This window comes from Calonectris borealis, chromosome 2 (genome assembly GCF_964195595.1).
Source record: "Calonectris borealis chromosome 2, bCalBor7.hap1.2, whole genome shotgun sequence".
In the NCBI taxonomy this organism is placed as follows: domain Eukaryota; kingdom Metazoa; phylum Chordata; class Aves; order Procellariiformes; family Procellariidae; genus Calonectris; species Calonectris borealis.
In genome coordinates this window covers 47,287,354-47,304,339 of record NC_134313.1, presented here as the reverse complement: position 1 = coordinate 47,304,339, position 16,986 = coordinate 47,287,354, and the positions used below count along the sequence as shown (strand labels likewise).

At 41.1% G+C, this 16,986-nt stretch overlaps 1 protein-coding gene across 1 annotated transcript in view; it reads left to right on the top strand.

Moving 5' to 3' along the window:
- Positions 1–16,715, top strand: part of LOC142078253 (chloride channel protein C-like) — a gene marked incomplete at its 5' end in the record, with an annotated part of 79,400 nt that extends 62,685 nt beyond the window's left edge. Inside the window, 3 exon segments of the mRNA XM_075140708.1 lie at positions 12,260–12,356; positions 13,347–13,442; positions 15,562–16,715. Coding sequence (XP_074996809.1) covers positions 12,260–12,356; positions 13,347–13,442; positions 15,562–15,813 — 445 coding nt within the window.
- Between the last annotated feature and the right edge of the window lie 271 nt (positions 16,716–16,986).

Sequence of the window (16,986 nt, the reverse complement as noted above, 5' to 3'; positions counted from 1 at the left end):
AATCATTTGGGTCGCAGTGACCTGCAGGAGTAATGACATCAATAAGTGCAGTATCATATACTTGTATATGATATGTATACTTGTTCCCTCACGGTGATGGTATCATAAACATTATTAATAAGAAATGTGCTAAGGCACTAAAACATACATTTCTGAGTCATAGTCTGCAGTGCGCACCAATCTGAAGATATTATATAGCATAAACTATTGTGCTTTTTTAGTTCTCAGCTGTCCACGGCAATAAAACTAGAAAGCACACTAACAACTGTGTTAGTTGATACAGCCAAACTTCCTTTTAAATTCAATTTATAGTCTCATCGCTTCCTTATTAATTCACCAAATCGCCTCGCAGTGAGCGTCCCGGGCTGTTGAGGAGTATGCTGAGTCTGTGCAAATACCGCTGTGCTTCGTCAGGCAGAGCAAAGTGGTGTGGGAGCAAGCAAAAAGGGGGACGGAAGGCTGATCGCTAGCACATCCCAAAGAGAGGTGCCTTTTGGAGAAAAGCTGAGGCTACCTGACACTTCTGGTAGGCTTGTGGTTTGCTTAATCCCCAGAGCTCTTTTATGATATATTCTGTGAGAGCCTTTTAAAAGGGATGAATGAAAAAGTTTGTTTCCCTGTCACTTTCAGCATAAATGAGCTGTTGTTAGACCGGTTTGAGTAAAACCAAGATAATGTTTTAATGGTTGACAGAGAAGCAGCAAATGGCTTTTTTGGCTAGTCGGTTGCTCATTCCGGTGAAACGCATACAGAGACGCTGTCTGGGAGGAAGCATTGCGTTCTGGGGTGCTCTGATGACACCCCTTCCTGCCCCAGAGCATGCCCAGTGTCCTGAGTACTTGTGTGATGAGTTCTGGGTGCCTTGTCCCCAGGGGGGACCACGGGTGACTTTGCTGTTCCACTGTTCTCACCAACACCAGGAAGGGAACGCTCTGCAGCCATCCTCTGAAACAAGCCTTCAAAAATGTGATGTATCATGGAATTAGCGTGTTCATAACCATAAGCAGTTAGGATTCAGGTTTTCCATCTTACTCATAAAACTACAGCTCTTGCAGCACGTAACTGTTAGGACCAAGATGAGAAATGCTGTGAACTCCTTAAAGGAGAAGGGTGCTGTTCAACCTCTTACCCTATGAGATCCAATGCAATCCCATGTGGAGGTGACATGACCACAGGCAGAAAAATGATAACTTATTTTTCCATCTTGCACATCAATAATGTTAAAGTGGAGGAAATGTGGCTTGTCTGGCATATTTTAAAAAAGGTGGCTTGGGGAAGATGCAAAAAATAATTGCCATGATGTTCTTCTTGAGAGTTGCCTTGGGCATCATTATTGATTCTCAAATGTGTTTGTTTTTTTTTTTTTCCTAGTACAAAACTGTTGTTATTAGGTTAAAAAGAAGGAGGCAACAAGCTAATGAAGGGAAAGAAGCAAACAATCTGCTAAGCTTGCATGAAGGCAGCAGCAGCTCATAATTTTTTAATATTGTTACTCATTTATGTGTTTTTCTGTACCGTTTCTTCTCATGAAATAAGCATGGAAGAAACACTGTAAATTTGGACCAGTACCTGCCCACACTTGGAAACTGTAGTGATGAGAGTTGCTGTACAAGGACAAAGTGTTGTTATGTTTTGTAATACATACGAACGATTCTGACCTTTTGAAGAGAAAAGGTCAATGTCAGTTCTTACAAAAGCAAGGACTGTGGCCAAGCAATCTTGGCTGGAACTTGCACGGGCCTACAAATGCACCTCAGTGCTGGCCTGTAGCAAACACCCAGATATTCCAATTCTATTAAAAAACCCCAACCAAACAAAACCCCCAAAATCTTCCAAATCTGCTTAGTGGGGCCAGATTTTTCTCCTACTCTTTGCGATCTGGATGGTTACCCACTGGGAATCAAGATGAGATCACCGAACACATTTTTACATGGGTGACCTAAATCTGAAGCTGTTATCTTCCCCAGCTGAGTAAGCAGTAGAGACTAAAACCAAAAGCAACTACTAAAGAAAACTCCTTGGCTTTAAAATTGTTAAAGAGGAAGCAAACTGTAGCCGAGAAGCAAGTTTCCAAAACAAAGATCTCCTTAGAGTAAGACTTTTGACACTTTGCCATAGGCAGAGCTTTGTGCATGCCTGGGAAACCCTCACAGAATTCAGTCTGAGGAACGTGTGGCTGGTGAACTTGATGCACGGCATTGATGGGGATGATTGACTTATTGTGTGCACGGCAGAGGGTTGAGGGACTGGCTTCCCCCCTTCCTTTCACCCACAGTAATGATGATACTTGCACATCAGAATAAAACAAGCTATTCTTTTGCACTGCAGCTGAAATGCCTCCCCCATCTTCCCCCAGCGACTGCAGGAAGGGAGCTGGGCTGTTATGAATGTGTCAGCCCAGAGTCTGCTGAGAGCTATAAACGTCACACACTAAATGGCATGCCCTCCTGGCTAGGTGGAATTCATTCTTCAGAGAGACCTGAGGACAGAACCACTGCCTTCCTTCCCAGGAAGTTTCTGCCAGAGACACTGCGTGAGGCTATAAATGCATATTGTGGAGTTGTTGGGAGGTCCCCTGGCTCCCTCTTGCCTTGGCTGCTCTCGTCTGTGGCTCCAGATCCTCCTCCAGTGGGAAAAGATAGAGTTATGCTTCTGCCTAATTTCTGTGAGACCAAAACTAAAAGAAGAGCTATTTTTTGACTTCCACATATGTTACAATGTACTGGTGTATGGCCATTGTGGGGCAATGAAGTGGTTCTTTGACATGATGAAGAGATTAGACACATCATCACTTGTGTTTTGCTGCTCCATCTTCTTTGCCAGAGGTTACTTTACAATGTAAACCACAGTAAAAACAGAAGGCATGGAGGATTTGGGGAGGAAAGCTGTAGGTAACAAATTTCTTTTCCCTGGCTGTGGATACGGCTGGGATATAATGTGGAGGGTGATGATACCTCGTGGTCATCAGCAACGTCTTTGCTGCCACACTGCGCATCCTCCCATGCATGATCACTTCCCTCCACATGCGTGTGTGACACTCATGTACTCTCTGATTTCTTCCACCAAAATGGGTGACAACGTGCTCTCTACCTAGGTGCTTTTCTTCTGAGATGCTGTTTATCCCTTATTATATGTAGGCTTCCTGCATATTTGTGACTGACGAATACCATGTTCCTCCCAGGGACTGTTCTGATATTGGTGGCTTTTCTTGCCTTTACTTGACTTTTGCCAAGGAAAATGAGGGAGCAGGGTTTCCGTACTGCAGTTAAATCCTCCTGGTATTCACTGAAGAAAAGCAGGTGGATGCTGGTGTCTTCTTAGGCCAGGATCTGTCCCCTCCATTTCCTTTGAGGAGAAGTGGTGCAGAGAGGCAGAAGCTGGAGTGCTGCTCGGCAATCTTAATTTCTGCCTGCAACACAGCTATCAGACAATTTTCCTGGAGAAACTACTGGGCTGACAAATACCACCGAATAGCCTGTTTGGGAATTTTACCATAACAAATAAGCCATTTTGTTCATGCCTGGACCTCTCAGGTCTGTACCATACACAGGTATCCTGTAGTAAGCCTGAAAGCTGGATTCCCTGTTTTTGCCTTTGCACTCTTACCTACACAGCTGTTAGCCATTACTCCGCGTTTTGTTTGTCTATCTTTTAGCTGAAGGAATTTTTTTTTTTTGCTTGATTTAATTTGATTGGGAGAAAGTAATTATGCAGAAACCACAATATCTCTGACTGTAAGCAGACTGTACAGAATATATCTGTCTAAGCAGAAATGGGTAAAACTTGGTTTTCTGCTACTTCTCTACAGGATGTGACACTTCTGGCATTGTGCCTGCATTTTTGTGTGTATTTTTTCACCTAGGAAACCCCATCTCTTCCCACCCATCAAGTTGACTGAAACTTCAGCATTTGTGGTTGATGGAAATTTGTTATTTTTGGGGCAAAAAGAAATTTCAATAAAAACACTGTAGGTAAAGTTGTCAAAAATCCTTGTAGTTTACCATGTTTGTTTGAACTGTTTTATTACACATTTTGATATGCTATATGGGAGTGTATTGACTATGTAATTGCCTTAAACTAAGTTTGTTTGATACAAGCAAAGTGTTCAGAGTGCCTAATTCCCGTTTTCAGAACAAAATTGGGAATCTAAGATCCTTTCCAAAAATAGAACTTTGTGCTCTAAATCAGAAAAGAAATATATTCAAAAGCTGTGGTCTTCGTGTAGTTGAAAAGTTACCAAAGCTTGGACTTTCAGAAATGCCTAGTGACTGAAAGCATGGCTTCCCATCTGAAGACATTTCAAAAGGTCTAATATTCTGGAAAACAGATTTTATCCATCTTAAAATAAAGCCTAATTACTTCTGAAGGTCTTTTTCTGCAAGGTGAGTTGGAGCCTGCTCCTCTGTGTAATCACACAAACACCTTGAAGTCTTGTGCGCTTTCCTTAAAGCCGTCCAGCTGGCCGGAGCCAAGCTGCAGGGGCCCGCAGAGCACGGCACCGCCGCCGGGACCCTCCCGGCCACCCCGCGGGACTCCATCGCTCACACAGAGCTGGATGGGGAAACCTACTTCAGTGAGGCCGGGAGCGCTGGCAAGAACGCTGAGGGCGACATCTTTCCACTTCAGAAACTCAGGGGAGATATTAAGCATCCGCTTGATCAGCAGCAACCTCCCCGCTCTAATTCTGGCTCAAAGGATGTCACCTCTAATGGAGCCGAACTGCCGGAGAGCTGCACCTGAGAGGAGGGTTTCTGCCTCAGGTTAGTCCCCGTCCGGACTCCGAAGAACTGCCAGTGGAGGGAGCCAAACTACATTTCTCTCTGCAGTATTTATTTTGCTGCCGTTCTTGCCGCGCTGATCCTCTGCCTCCTCCGTGGTAGGAGGGAGCCAGGTACAGACAGCGTGTGCTCATAGACCTCCTGCTCGACGGTCCTGCTTTAATCTCCCTGCTTGTAAACTGGTATGGGAAGGGAGATACTCTGCTTTCCACAATCAGAAGACATGGTAGAGCAGCTGTTCCCAGTAACAATAATGACACTATTGCTGAGACAAACATTTTCACGATGATGCATGGGAACACTAAATCCAAACCACATTGTTTAGCTAATGCATGCTTTCACTCTGCTAAAGGGGAATGCCACATAACTGAAAGTAAATTGAAGAGATCAGAGTTTAGAAAATATGACAAAGTTGAAAACTTAAAGCTGTATTACACAGTACCATCCTTCAGCAGAGAAATCATTGATCCAAAGTGGTGTGTGTATGTGTATTTTATGGCAGTTTATGAGGTATAATTTGCCTCCGGTCAGTCCAGTGAACAGAAACCATTGTGAGTCAGGAATGCTTTCTGCCAAGCACTTCAGTGAAACTGAGCATAGCATATTGATATGTGCTGTGGGAAAGGAGATGTAGCATTGCAACATATCATAGATAAGTCAGGCTGTAGGTATGGTTTCTGGTATTTTTCTTTAATCTGCCCTCCCAGTTGGGACTAATGAAACACTACTCTCAAGGCGCGTGCATGCACACGCGTGCAGAGAGTCCACACACACTTGTTTAATAAGGCAACACCTTTATTCTTCTTAGCAAGAGAGGAAGTACTTGCCTTCAGTAAGCAATGCGGTGCAACAGCTTAGGGACAGATGGAAAGTTAAAGATGAATTGAGACCCAAAACATTTAATTCATAAATTAATTACGGAGCTTAGCGATATCTACCTTAATACTGTAACAGCCTTGCTGCTGGCACTCTTGAAATAACTGATACAGATTTGAAAGCTTCTTGGAGAGCCTTTTCCTTCTGGCACTGTTGTGGAGAGGTTGCTAAGTTTAGATCACAGGAATGCAAAGTTACTCAATCAAACACAGAAGTCTGCAAAGTTCATGCAATAAATGAAGATAAAAATGAGGGTTTTTTTTTTCACTAGAGGATCATGGACAGCTTTCCCCCTTCCTCCTCCCTGTGGCTTTGCTGTAAGTTCTGGGCAATGGTCATTCCACCAAGTCTGATCAAAGCTAGAAACACCGTTGGCAGTGGTTTGAAGGCTGCATCTAAACCCAGCCAGCAAAGAAGAAAAAAAAGGGAGGGGGAGCACGTTAGGGACTTGAAAACTATTTTTAGGTGTGCAGACTAGGGAGCTGACGGCAATATCAAAGTGCTTTTGTGATTACTTGGTTTCCATGTTAGAGGGTAGAGTCTGTCAGCACCTTGTTTGTTTTTACTGTCCAGATTCCTGCTTTTGAAAAGCTGATCCAGTTAATTTCAATGATACACTATACAGTAATCTTGTCCATTAAAATAAATGGAATCCCGCACTTTCAACAAAAGTCCTTGACGTTATGATCCTCCCATGTACTGCCAGGGTCCTGAGGCACTACTGCTCATGAATTATACAGATGGAGGAAGGTATATAGTGTCTGTGGCAGTGGTTTTATTTTGTATCTGAAGTGCGAAAATTTTCTTCCAAAGAACAACAATGTATGATACATTTAAAATTAGTAGGCCTGTTTGGCCATACAAATAATTGTGCAGGTGCTGTAGGACTTTGTGACGAGCCCTTTGGAGGGAAAACTGGAGTGTTGCAGAGGCTGTGTGCTAACTCAAAAAGCCAAATTAAAAACCTATGCAGCCTCACTGCAGCATGTGGGTGGCTTTTAGGCAAGTGCAGAGTGTTGTTAAATGTCGAAATCAAATATAGGCATGGGGAAAACTGGTGTGTGAATGGAAAGACTGATCCCATACTTGTCTTGACATCTAAATGTGTGGTAGGTTCCTCTGAAATCTGCCTGGTAACAAGCCAGCTTGTAGGGAAATACAAATCTGATCCTAAGTCTTCATCCTTTTCTAAAATCTAGCTTTTCTGAAGGTTTGAAATACTAAGTTTGCATTTACAATTTATTAACAGCTGCCTTTGCCTTTTCATGTTGAGGCTGCGGACTTACTGTCTGCTCGTTCACCCTGATGATGGTGCCCATAAAACCAGACACCTGGAAACTGAAGTAATGAATATTAACCTTAAAACACAGCTCTAAGGTGGAAGAAATCCCTGTTTTGTAGATCTGAAAACTGAGGTACAGAGATTAAATATTTATTCAGCATCATTTGAAAGGCTGTGGCATGGACAGGATTTGATGTTTGCTCTGGAAAACCTCAGTCCAGTACTTGATAATGACCTTTTTATCATCTTGTAGGTAAAATGCCAAAAATTCATGCAAAGCTTCTTCTTGGCTTGAAGAACGAAATATTAAGTAAACAGTAATGATTTAGGCTGCCTAACCTGAAACAACCCTGTAACCCTGAGATTTTGCTGTGTAAGATAAAGATTTGGTGGATTTTAAAACAGTTCCCGGTATGTGATGGTCTAGTCCTTGTCTACTGTATAGCTCACCATATGCAGAATACTCTTTTTTACCAGTTAAAAAAAAGGCACGATGCTATTTGAAGTCAGGAAAAATGCATTTAGTACACTAGCAGCTATGTTACCAAGAACATAAAGTAACAACTATTCTTAAATAGAATTTACATTTTACAGTCCATGTAAAAAGTTTCTCTCATTGTGCCCTTTTGGAAGAGTTGCATGCTTATGCTAGAACTTCTGCTGAGAGCAGAGCAGTGATCAAATCCTGCAAAATCCTCTAAGCACTCCTTTCATTTCGACTGCTGTGAAAGTTGAAGGTGCAAGACACTAAGCCTTAGCTGCAGCAAGTTTTCAGAGACTTGTTGATATTGTAAAATAATGTACACCAGCCAGGTATTAGGATGAGAAAGGGCTGTGAAGAGTTTCAGGGTGCCATATTCGGTTGTTTTAGTGTGCAATTTATTGTTACTTGTTACTGTTCTTTTGTCATCATTTTTTCAAACTGACTGACATAAATGAAAATTTAGTGATTGATGCCACTGGTTTTTAAACATGTCTGAGAGAAGCCCTGAGATAGTAGATTTTCAATACATGGAAGGGACATTTGTTTTATTCTGGTCAGAATATATTAATCACTGGTCCTCACTGAGTTGGATATTGGCCAAAACATCAGATATAAACAGCTCGAGAATAAAAACAACGCAGGTACCTTTGGTGGATTAATGCAGGAGAAATAAGCCTAAAGCTTTCTGAAGCAAGCTAAAAATGATGTTTCAGGTTTTCTAATCCTCCCCCCGCCCCACTGTGTAGCTATTTTATCCATTCACTTTGGGAGAGTCCTGCCCTGAATGCTTTTGCCAGTGACATCACCTTTTAATCTTTCTTCTGTTCATTTGCAGCTGCTTCGGAGCTGCAGTTCCTTTTATGTCACTCCCCCAATATTTAGAATTTGTAGTTTCCTCAGATAATTGGCCATCTTGACAAGAAGAGTGACACAATCAGCTGTCAGATACTTTTCATTCCTGACTTCCATGCCAAATCTGACATGTGGGTATTGGGATAATAATGTGTTATCTTAATTAGGTGTATCTTCATGATGTATGCTTTATAACAGATAGAGCATATGAAACTACTGCAATGCCTTGCCAGGATATCTTTGAAATGAGATTCCCTACTTAAGGGTTTTCTTCCTTCTTAAATAAATAAAGAGCAAACGAACAATTGCAGAGTCCAAGTCTGAATCCTAGCACTTCCTGTTAAACCTCACAAAATAGTGCAAGAAACATGTTTGGTCTGCTTTCTAAGGCTTGATGATGTGATAGGAAGGATGTTGTATGTAACATCAAAGAGTGATGTTGTTATACCTCTGAAGCATGACTTCTGGAAGTCCAAGTGAAATAATGTATGTTCATTTTTCTCCTGAATATGGCAGTTTTTAATAGGCTTGGATTCTTATCAGAAATGTTCCAACGATTTCCTTCATTGTGTTTGCGTGTGCTTTTTTTTTGACTAGCCAAATTTCTCTCACACTTCCCAAAGCCCTATTAAGTGACTCCCTGCTGGGTTTAGTTAAGAGCGGTGCTGAGCAAATTGCAAGCTGCCAAACCGGCCAACAAACCACTGGTGATGAGCAAACGTTTCTGCTCTTTCAGCTCATGGTGAATGTTGCTGTTTTTTTAATTCCAGCCCATGATGTTCAAGTGGAAAATGGTGAAGTCTGGACTACGGATAGGCCTGAACAGTGTTTTGGACCTGAGCATACAGAGTCTGGCAAATGATCAGGGTGGATGATAACTTTCGCACTTGACATCTACATATTCATGTTAGGATTAAAGACTTGAGAGTATTCCTGGCCCAGTGATCATCCTTGAAATCGACTTCTTGGAGCCATACGATGATCTCGGAGCAGAATTTAGATCTGTGTATTTATATCTCATTTAGAATGATTACAGACCTGTTTGTGAAAGACCATCAGATGTGAACCTTTAGAGAGCCCTGCAGAGCAAAGTGTGTCATGCACCAAAGGTGCAGTCATGCATAGGGCATGACTGGATTAATTTCTTCTCCATGTCCTCTGCTGTAATGAATATATTATGAGTATATTGTGTTTTCCTCCCTTTCCTCCTCCAAATGTAGCCTCATGGGAACAGATTTTGCCTGTTGTAGCATGCCTACACTGTTCTTCTTAGTGGGTTCACATGATTGTCCTCAAAGCCAAGTCCATGAATTGTCTATGCGACATGTCCATATGCTGGCATGCACATAGCAAGAGGCTTAGGGCAGGCCAGAGACTTTCCCAGGAGGGGAGATGTGAGCCCAGGGCAAAGTATTTCCTCAGTGGAGTTTTCTCAGCAGTTAGCTCTGCTGCAGTGTTGCGCTCTCCTTAGTAATCTGAAAGAGATTTTAGGAAAACCAAAGCCAGTCAGATATTAAATTGAGACAAATAAAGTTTCAATAGTTATGAAGGATTCTCTGTTTGTCCTGTGAACAGGATGTGCTTTAAAGGTAGTATTCCTGGCTGTGCCACTGATTTTCTTCAGAACTGATGTTTTTCCACAAGTTATATTCACACTCAGGTCTTCACCTGTAAAAGGATGATACCTATATCCCAGCCACAGGCATACTTATTTATAAATCCCATTGAGAACCTTAGATGAGAAACCACAGCCATGTCTGCATGAACAAAAGGCAGATTTCAAGACTGGATCTACAGAGTGAGACAGCTGGCTGTGAAAGGGGACTGCTCTACAATGCTAACCAACTCATGGGAGGTGGAGGTGACAGGATAGTTTCCTTCAAATGTGTGTTCCAGATCTGAACTACAATGCAGAGGTAGACGCTCCCAAAGTATCTTGTTAAGTTGGAGAAAAGGTGGACTATATAAAAGACCCGAAACATGTGAAACTGCAGTTTAATGTAATATATTGGAAACTAGTTTAATGTTACCTCTTCATGTGTGAGAGCTCAATGGTATTTCATAATAACTTTACTATTTTTTTTGCACTCTTCACAGTTTTGATCCAGCTTCATCAAATAGCAAAGGGGAGACTGTTTGGAAAGAAAACAATAGAACAGCAAATAGCCTGCTGGTCAGGGCAGCCAGCGGGAACGGGGGGGACCCGGTTGTACAGATCCCTGTTTATTCAGCATGGAACCCCTCCAAAGGAGAAATTAAGACATGCCATACATAGCCACTAATGTGCTTGTTATGAAGGAGAGTGTGGAGAAAGGGCTTGAACCTAGTTCTGCCATATCCTGTCCCCAGGGAGGGCACTAACCACCAGCTTTTGGATCTGGCAGGCACGTCGCCTTAGTGTAAGTCCTCTGCTGTGGAGTGCTAATCCCACCTTGAAGCAGACTAATCTTTCCCAGGAGATATTATGTTAAAACTAGTAAATTCCTATAACAAGTTTTGGTTTGAACAAATCAATATTTTCAGATACAGAAATATTTATTTGAAAAATTGCCAGCTTATACTTGGTGTTCCAGTCACAAAAGCCACTTTATACCTCATTTGTATTTCTCTGATGCCCTGATGAAGATTGTTGTGTGTGTCTGCTCTCCTCTGGCTCCCTCAAGCACATCATTTAGCAGTGTGCTGCACATCTTTGTATTACTGTAGTGGCTCCTAGTTGTAATCACATGATGTTAAGTATGTTGCAAACCAAAAAGCTTTGTGGTGGTCCCCAAGGTGTTTTTTATCTAAATATAAGTTACAAGTCTGGAAGTGGATAGTGTGGATGGAGTGTGCATGTGTGCGGGGAGCAAGGAAACACTAAGATAGAAATGATAACTTTAAATATATTGCTTGTCAAGATTTTATATATGTAGTCTGGAAAGGGAGAACTCTAAAGAAAGGTTTGAAATTATATAATAACTGATAAAGATATCCATTTTCACATGATTAAGTCAGCAAGAATATTAAATGTCTTAATGAACTCTAGAGTGCAGTACTGTGAGAGAAGGTTTCACTGATGATTTAAAATACAACATGAATTTTTTGCAGATCTTGTGTTTTAATGTACATGTTACTTAAGAAGGATGTGGGAAGGAACAACAGTCTATCTACTTACATTCAGATAATTGTATTTGCTTATTATTGGCATTGCCTTGTTGGGTGCAAACTAGACAGTGCATGAGCTGGTCCTGCCAAGCACCATGATCCAGGTCAAGAAGAACATGTAGGATAGGTGATCTCTTTTAATCTAATTAGCCAAACCTAAACCAGAAAACACCTGTGTGATGCTGCTATTGCTGATGGAAATTTAGGAAATATGTGGTCAGCCCACTAATAGTCTTGAATCATAGAATATCTCAAGTCGGAAGGCACCCATAAGGATCACAAGTCCAACTCCCTGCTCCTCACAGGACTACCTAAAACTAAACTATACGACTAAAAGCATCGTCCAGACGCTCCTTGAACTCTGACAGGCTTGGTGCCATGACCACTTCCCTGGGGAGCCTGTTCCAGTGACCGACTACCCTTTCAGTGAAGAACCTTTTCCTAATGTCCAACCTGAAGTTCCCCTGATGCAGCTTCATTCCATTTCCTCGTGTCCTATCGCTGATCACCAGAGAGAGGAGATCAGCACCTCCCCCTCCGCTGCCTCCCTTGGGGAAGTTGTAGACTGTGATGGGGTCACCCCTTAGCCTTCTCTTCTCCAAGCTGAACAAGTCAAGTGACCTCAGCCACTCCTTGTAAGTCTTGCCCTCGAGGCCTTTCACCATCTTCGTCACCCTCCTCTGGACACCCTCTAATAGTTTGATGTTCTTCTTACACGGAGGCACCCAAAATTGCACACAGGACTTAAGGTACTATCATATATCTGATGCTAAAGCATTGTGTGCTTGCTTTTTAAAATTTGCCCCCTATAATGAATGTAGTCCTCTTCTCTAACCTTAGGTTAGAGCTGTGCATGCTGCTGGAGAATGAGCACATCTTTGAACCAGAGACAAATGATGAGTCTTTCTCCTCCTCTCCTCCTCTCTCCTATGAGAAGGTAACCTCTTTTCTTTCAGTTCCTTCCTTGTTTAATCAGCATGTATATTGGGTGATTTAGGATGAGCTCTCCATGAACGAAGTAATGATGTAATATATGTGGTCAGGTACAACTTAAATTAAAGGATGACCAGAGACCCTCCAGGGACAGCTGTCATAAACTATAATGCCATTCAGAGTCTGGAAGTTGTGCAAGACTGCTGGCAAAGAATTTCCTTGCTTGGGTAGGCTGTTCCAATCTTCTCTCTCTCAACCTTTCTATGGATAGCAGAATTATTATAATATTTAATTCTGTGTGGGATAGCACCTTTCTGAATGATGAGTGTTTATAAAAGCTTTCAAACTTGAAAAGCATGTAGCATTCTTCCCTTTGATAGATGGCTAAAGGATTTTTAGGAATAGTAAACATTAAGCGCGCTAGAAGGAAATCGTGTGTTACCAAGGCAAGACTGGTAATGTAGTTTTGAGCAATTTATACAGGCACAACTGGAAAGTCATCATATGTTACTGAAGCTTGGTCTGCACATGGGAATCTGGCTGGCAAAACAATGTTGAGAAGGAGCAGGGCAATTATGTATGGGATGAGGTGCCAGGATACAAATAGGTGTTCCTATGGAAGAGGGCTGAAGCTCAGCTGATGGCTGATACCAGTTTTGTTGCATTTTTCTGCACTATGCTATCATGTAATTACCACTTAGTGTGTGAATTTTCACAGCGTGAAAAACCTCACCCCTCAGCCAATATAACTTACAGTATCTTAATAGAGATACAGTTACACTAAGGGAAAAAAATCTTTTTCTAAGTAGAGTGTTTTATTTTAAATTGCTAATTTAAGCCTTATTGGCAAAAGAATTTATAAAGTTTGGACAAGCTTTGCCAGTGTAGCTCTGCTAGAAAACTTTTTCTTAAGAGTCAAACTGGAAAGCTTTTGAACCTTGGGTTCTAACGTGCAGCGCAGAAGGAAAGAGAAATGGATTCTTGCCTATTCCAGATAACAGTGGAGAAGCTGCCCAATCTGTCGCGCCTAACCATGCTGCTGAATCGCTACACTACAGATCCCTGGTATCAGCAACTCTTCATCAATCTGGTAAGACTGAAGCCAACTCTAAAAACAAACATTTCCTCCATGAACAATGTGTTTGTTATATTTTCTCATTTGTTTATGATGGCTGTGTCAGCCGCACTGATTTACATAAACACTGCCAATCCTGGGACGTTACATTCTCAACAAAAGTAGCTGAGTACAAACAGCATTCCGAAGTTTTAATTCATATTGTATAAACATAACAGATGTTGATAAAATGAGCCAAAAAGAAAATACAACAAAGACGACCATTTCAAGGGGGCTTTTGATTAAAATACATTCCAGATTGACAAAATGATACAATGTTAATGGAATAGATCATTTAAATGTCATTATTTGGCTCTTATAGTCCTATAAAGCAAATATAAAGTAACGCTTTTGAGATTTTAGGCTCCATTACGGTACAGTGCCTATACATCAACTTATAAATAAAGCTATATTTCTTTCCCCTTTCCTTTTTCTTTTTTTAATCCCTGCTATGACATTGCCACATTTATTTCCTAAATACTGTACTAAAATACTGGGTCCAAAAGCAATAATGTGTTTGGTATACTGAATAAGGCCTAAAATAAATATGTTATAAACAAAATAAACGTAGTTTCTGCCTTGGTGAATTTCCAGTCTACAGCATTGAAACTGAGGTGGGGGGACACTGGGAAATCCAGGCCAGAAAGTCTAATTCAGATGGGTTTTATTTAAAAAGATATAAAACCTGCTCCTGTTTACTCATGTGTAAAGAAGACAGGACTGAGTTTGACATCCATCCAGTCTGAATTCCTTGCTTTGAGAATAGCTAGAAGGAAAGAAAAGTTATAAAAACCACAATGCTCCTAATATCCATTATCTAGTTTGATTTAAGAGTTTCCTTTTAATAGATGGGGAAACTGAGGTGGAGAGAGGACACACAGCTTTCCAAAGTTCTACAGGAGGTCATACATGGGAGTAGAAGCCAGCTCGGCTGAGAACCAGTCCACTGCTTGTGCCATTGGGCCACACAACTTTTTTGTTATGGGAAACCTGTTGCATCAATTAGGTTTCACATCGATACCCAACTTTTTACTACCTGATGTGTTCCCTGAAGCACAAAGTTTAGTATCCCTTCCAACAATTTGTTATTATCACTCATGAAAGCTCTGTTTCTGATATCACAGAAATATTCATTGTGAAGTTCTTGGGCATAATGATTTCCTGTGGCAGTGAGTTCCACAGCAAAATTATATGTGGTATAGAAAGAGGAAACCTTTTTACCTTTAATTTTTTTCCTCCTTATGTCTCTGAATGTCTCGTCAGTTCTATAAATGAAAGAGGGAGAAGAGATGTGTCCCTCTATACTGTGCATTCATTTATATTAATTTATCATGTCTTCCTTTCATTTTTCCTCTGTCTGGGGAAGCATACACTTGGGAAGCATAATACACCTTCTTTGACAGAACTGGCCAAGTCATAAGAAGGATGCTGTAGAATTATGTGAAAAGTAAAAACTTAGCGAACATCTATATAAGCTATATAACCAAGACCAGCTTGGTTACCAATAAAATGGTCTTTAGCTCTGTTCCTATCAAGAAACAGTTATAGCATCATAGTTTTCAATGACCAGAGGTTAGTACTTGCAGGCCCTCTTCTTCTCAGAGCCATATGAATGTTTTCTTTGTCCTCTTCCTCACAGTCTATGTTTCTATGTGAATTGACTTTTATAAGGAGTAAAAGCAAAATATTACAGGATGTCATAAATGGTTGTGTAATGAGATAGCAGCTATAAAAAAATCTTAAGACTTAATAAATATTGGGGTCACTGACCATTTCCAAGTAAAAACTCAGACCATATCAATGGAGCTCAACTGGAGATTTGGGTACATTCCAGTCATAATAGTTTACTTAGAGTGAACCTGATGGTTTACCAAAACAGAAAGTGGTTTTTTACTATGCTGTTTCCTGATGTTTTAGGTATAATTGGGGATGGGGAACAGGGAGAGAAGAACTAATGTTCTTATGGGCTCCTGTCCCTCAAGCCTGCTACCTCTCTCCCCCCGGCCTCCTTCCTCTGCCTCTCCTTCGCACCCCTGTGGCAGGGGTGCACTTACGCTTTTGCGTTCTCCCTATGTCTTCTCTCTTTGCCTTACAGGAGCCATACATAAACAAATCTGCAATGTCAGTCCAAGCCCATTTCTCGCTGCAACGCACCTACATCATCTTTCGCACCCTGGGGCTGCGCCACCTCACTGTTGTTGACCTGCAGAACGAAGTGGTTGGGGTGATCACCGGGAAGGACCTGATGCCTTTCCCGCTGGAGGAGAGGCTCAGGCTCCAGCTGGCACCACGGAGTCCTGAGGCAGGTGAGCAGCCCCTGGATTCAAGGCCATGGATGCATTCTTAGGCTTTGTCACTTATTTTTGAGCCCATGTTCTTCTTCAGGAAAAAATAATCGGAGCTTTTCCACTTGATCCCTTCTGGAGAAGAGACGCTTAAAAGCTGTTGTATCTAGACATGTGGGATTGTAGCCCAGAGCTATGTCTCTTCAGCTGTTTGGTGATTGCAAAATTCATTAATTTAAATGCTTGTGAGACAAAATAAGAAGATGGGATATGGAAGATGTACATAAAATCAGAGGTGAAGGATGGATGTCAAGAATGCTTTTGTCACACTGTGTCTATACCTCCCAATGAAAAAATGTCGTAACCATTAGCAGCAATTATGTTAGCAAAGCCTTTCAGTGAGGACTAAGTCTTCAACCTCTGAGTATCTGCCTGTTAAAAAGGAGAATGTTTCCATATCAGTGTTTTTATGTTGAAATATATATGTTTAACTGAGAGGAAATACTGCCTTGAGAGAGGTGGGCAACTGAAAGGAACAAGGGATTGGCCTTTCTTATTGGCCTATATGTATTAGAAATTGAAAGGGAGAATTGTATGTAAGAGAAAGATATCGACTCTGGGGCTCCTGCCAAATTCCCATCACACTTCTTAGTGAGAGAAACCTGACATGCTTTTCCGTTGCCTACATTTCTTTCCATTTCTGCAACTCCTAGAATAGGTTCTCTTTCCCTCCTCCCACCTGCTACGATAACATTTTCAGTTAAGTTCACGTGCAGTGAAGTATGGGGCAAATGCTAATAATGGGGAAGCAACATGATAAATTGTGGGAGTAGTTTTTGTGTATATAGCATATTTACAAACTGAGCACAAATTAAATAATTCTTCATGATTTTGGAGTCATACAATGTTTGAAACCTTGGAAAGTGTTGTTTGTTAATAAATTAATGTGAACAATTTTTTGGATAAAGACGCTTTTAGATTTCCTTCTATGACTTTGTAATTGATGTTTAATTTTGTTCTGTTAAATACCAGAGGGATTCCCACAGATTTGGATATTAAAATCAAACATGTACAAAGGAATCCACCACTATTAATATTGTTATAATGAATACCAAGAAAAACTAGAAATAATTTATTAGTTATAAAAATTTGCCAAAATTCCTGAAAGTCAATTTCTGGTATTTGAATCTTGCAGCTATGAATCTCCTATGAATCAAAGATTTGTTGATTTTTTC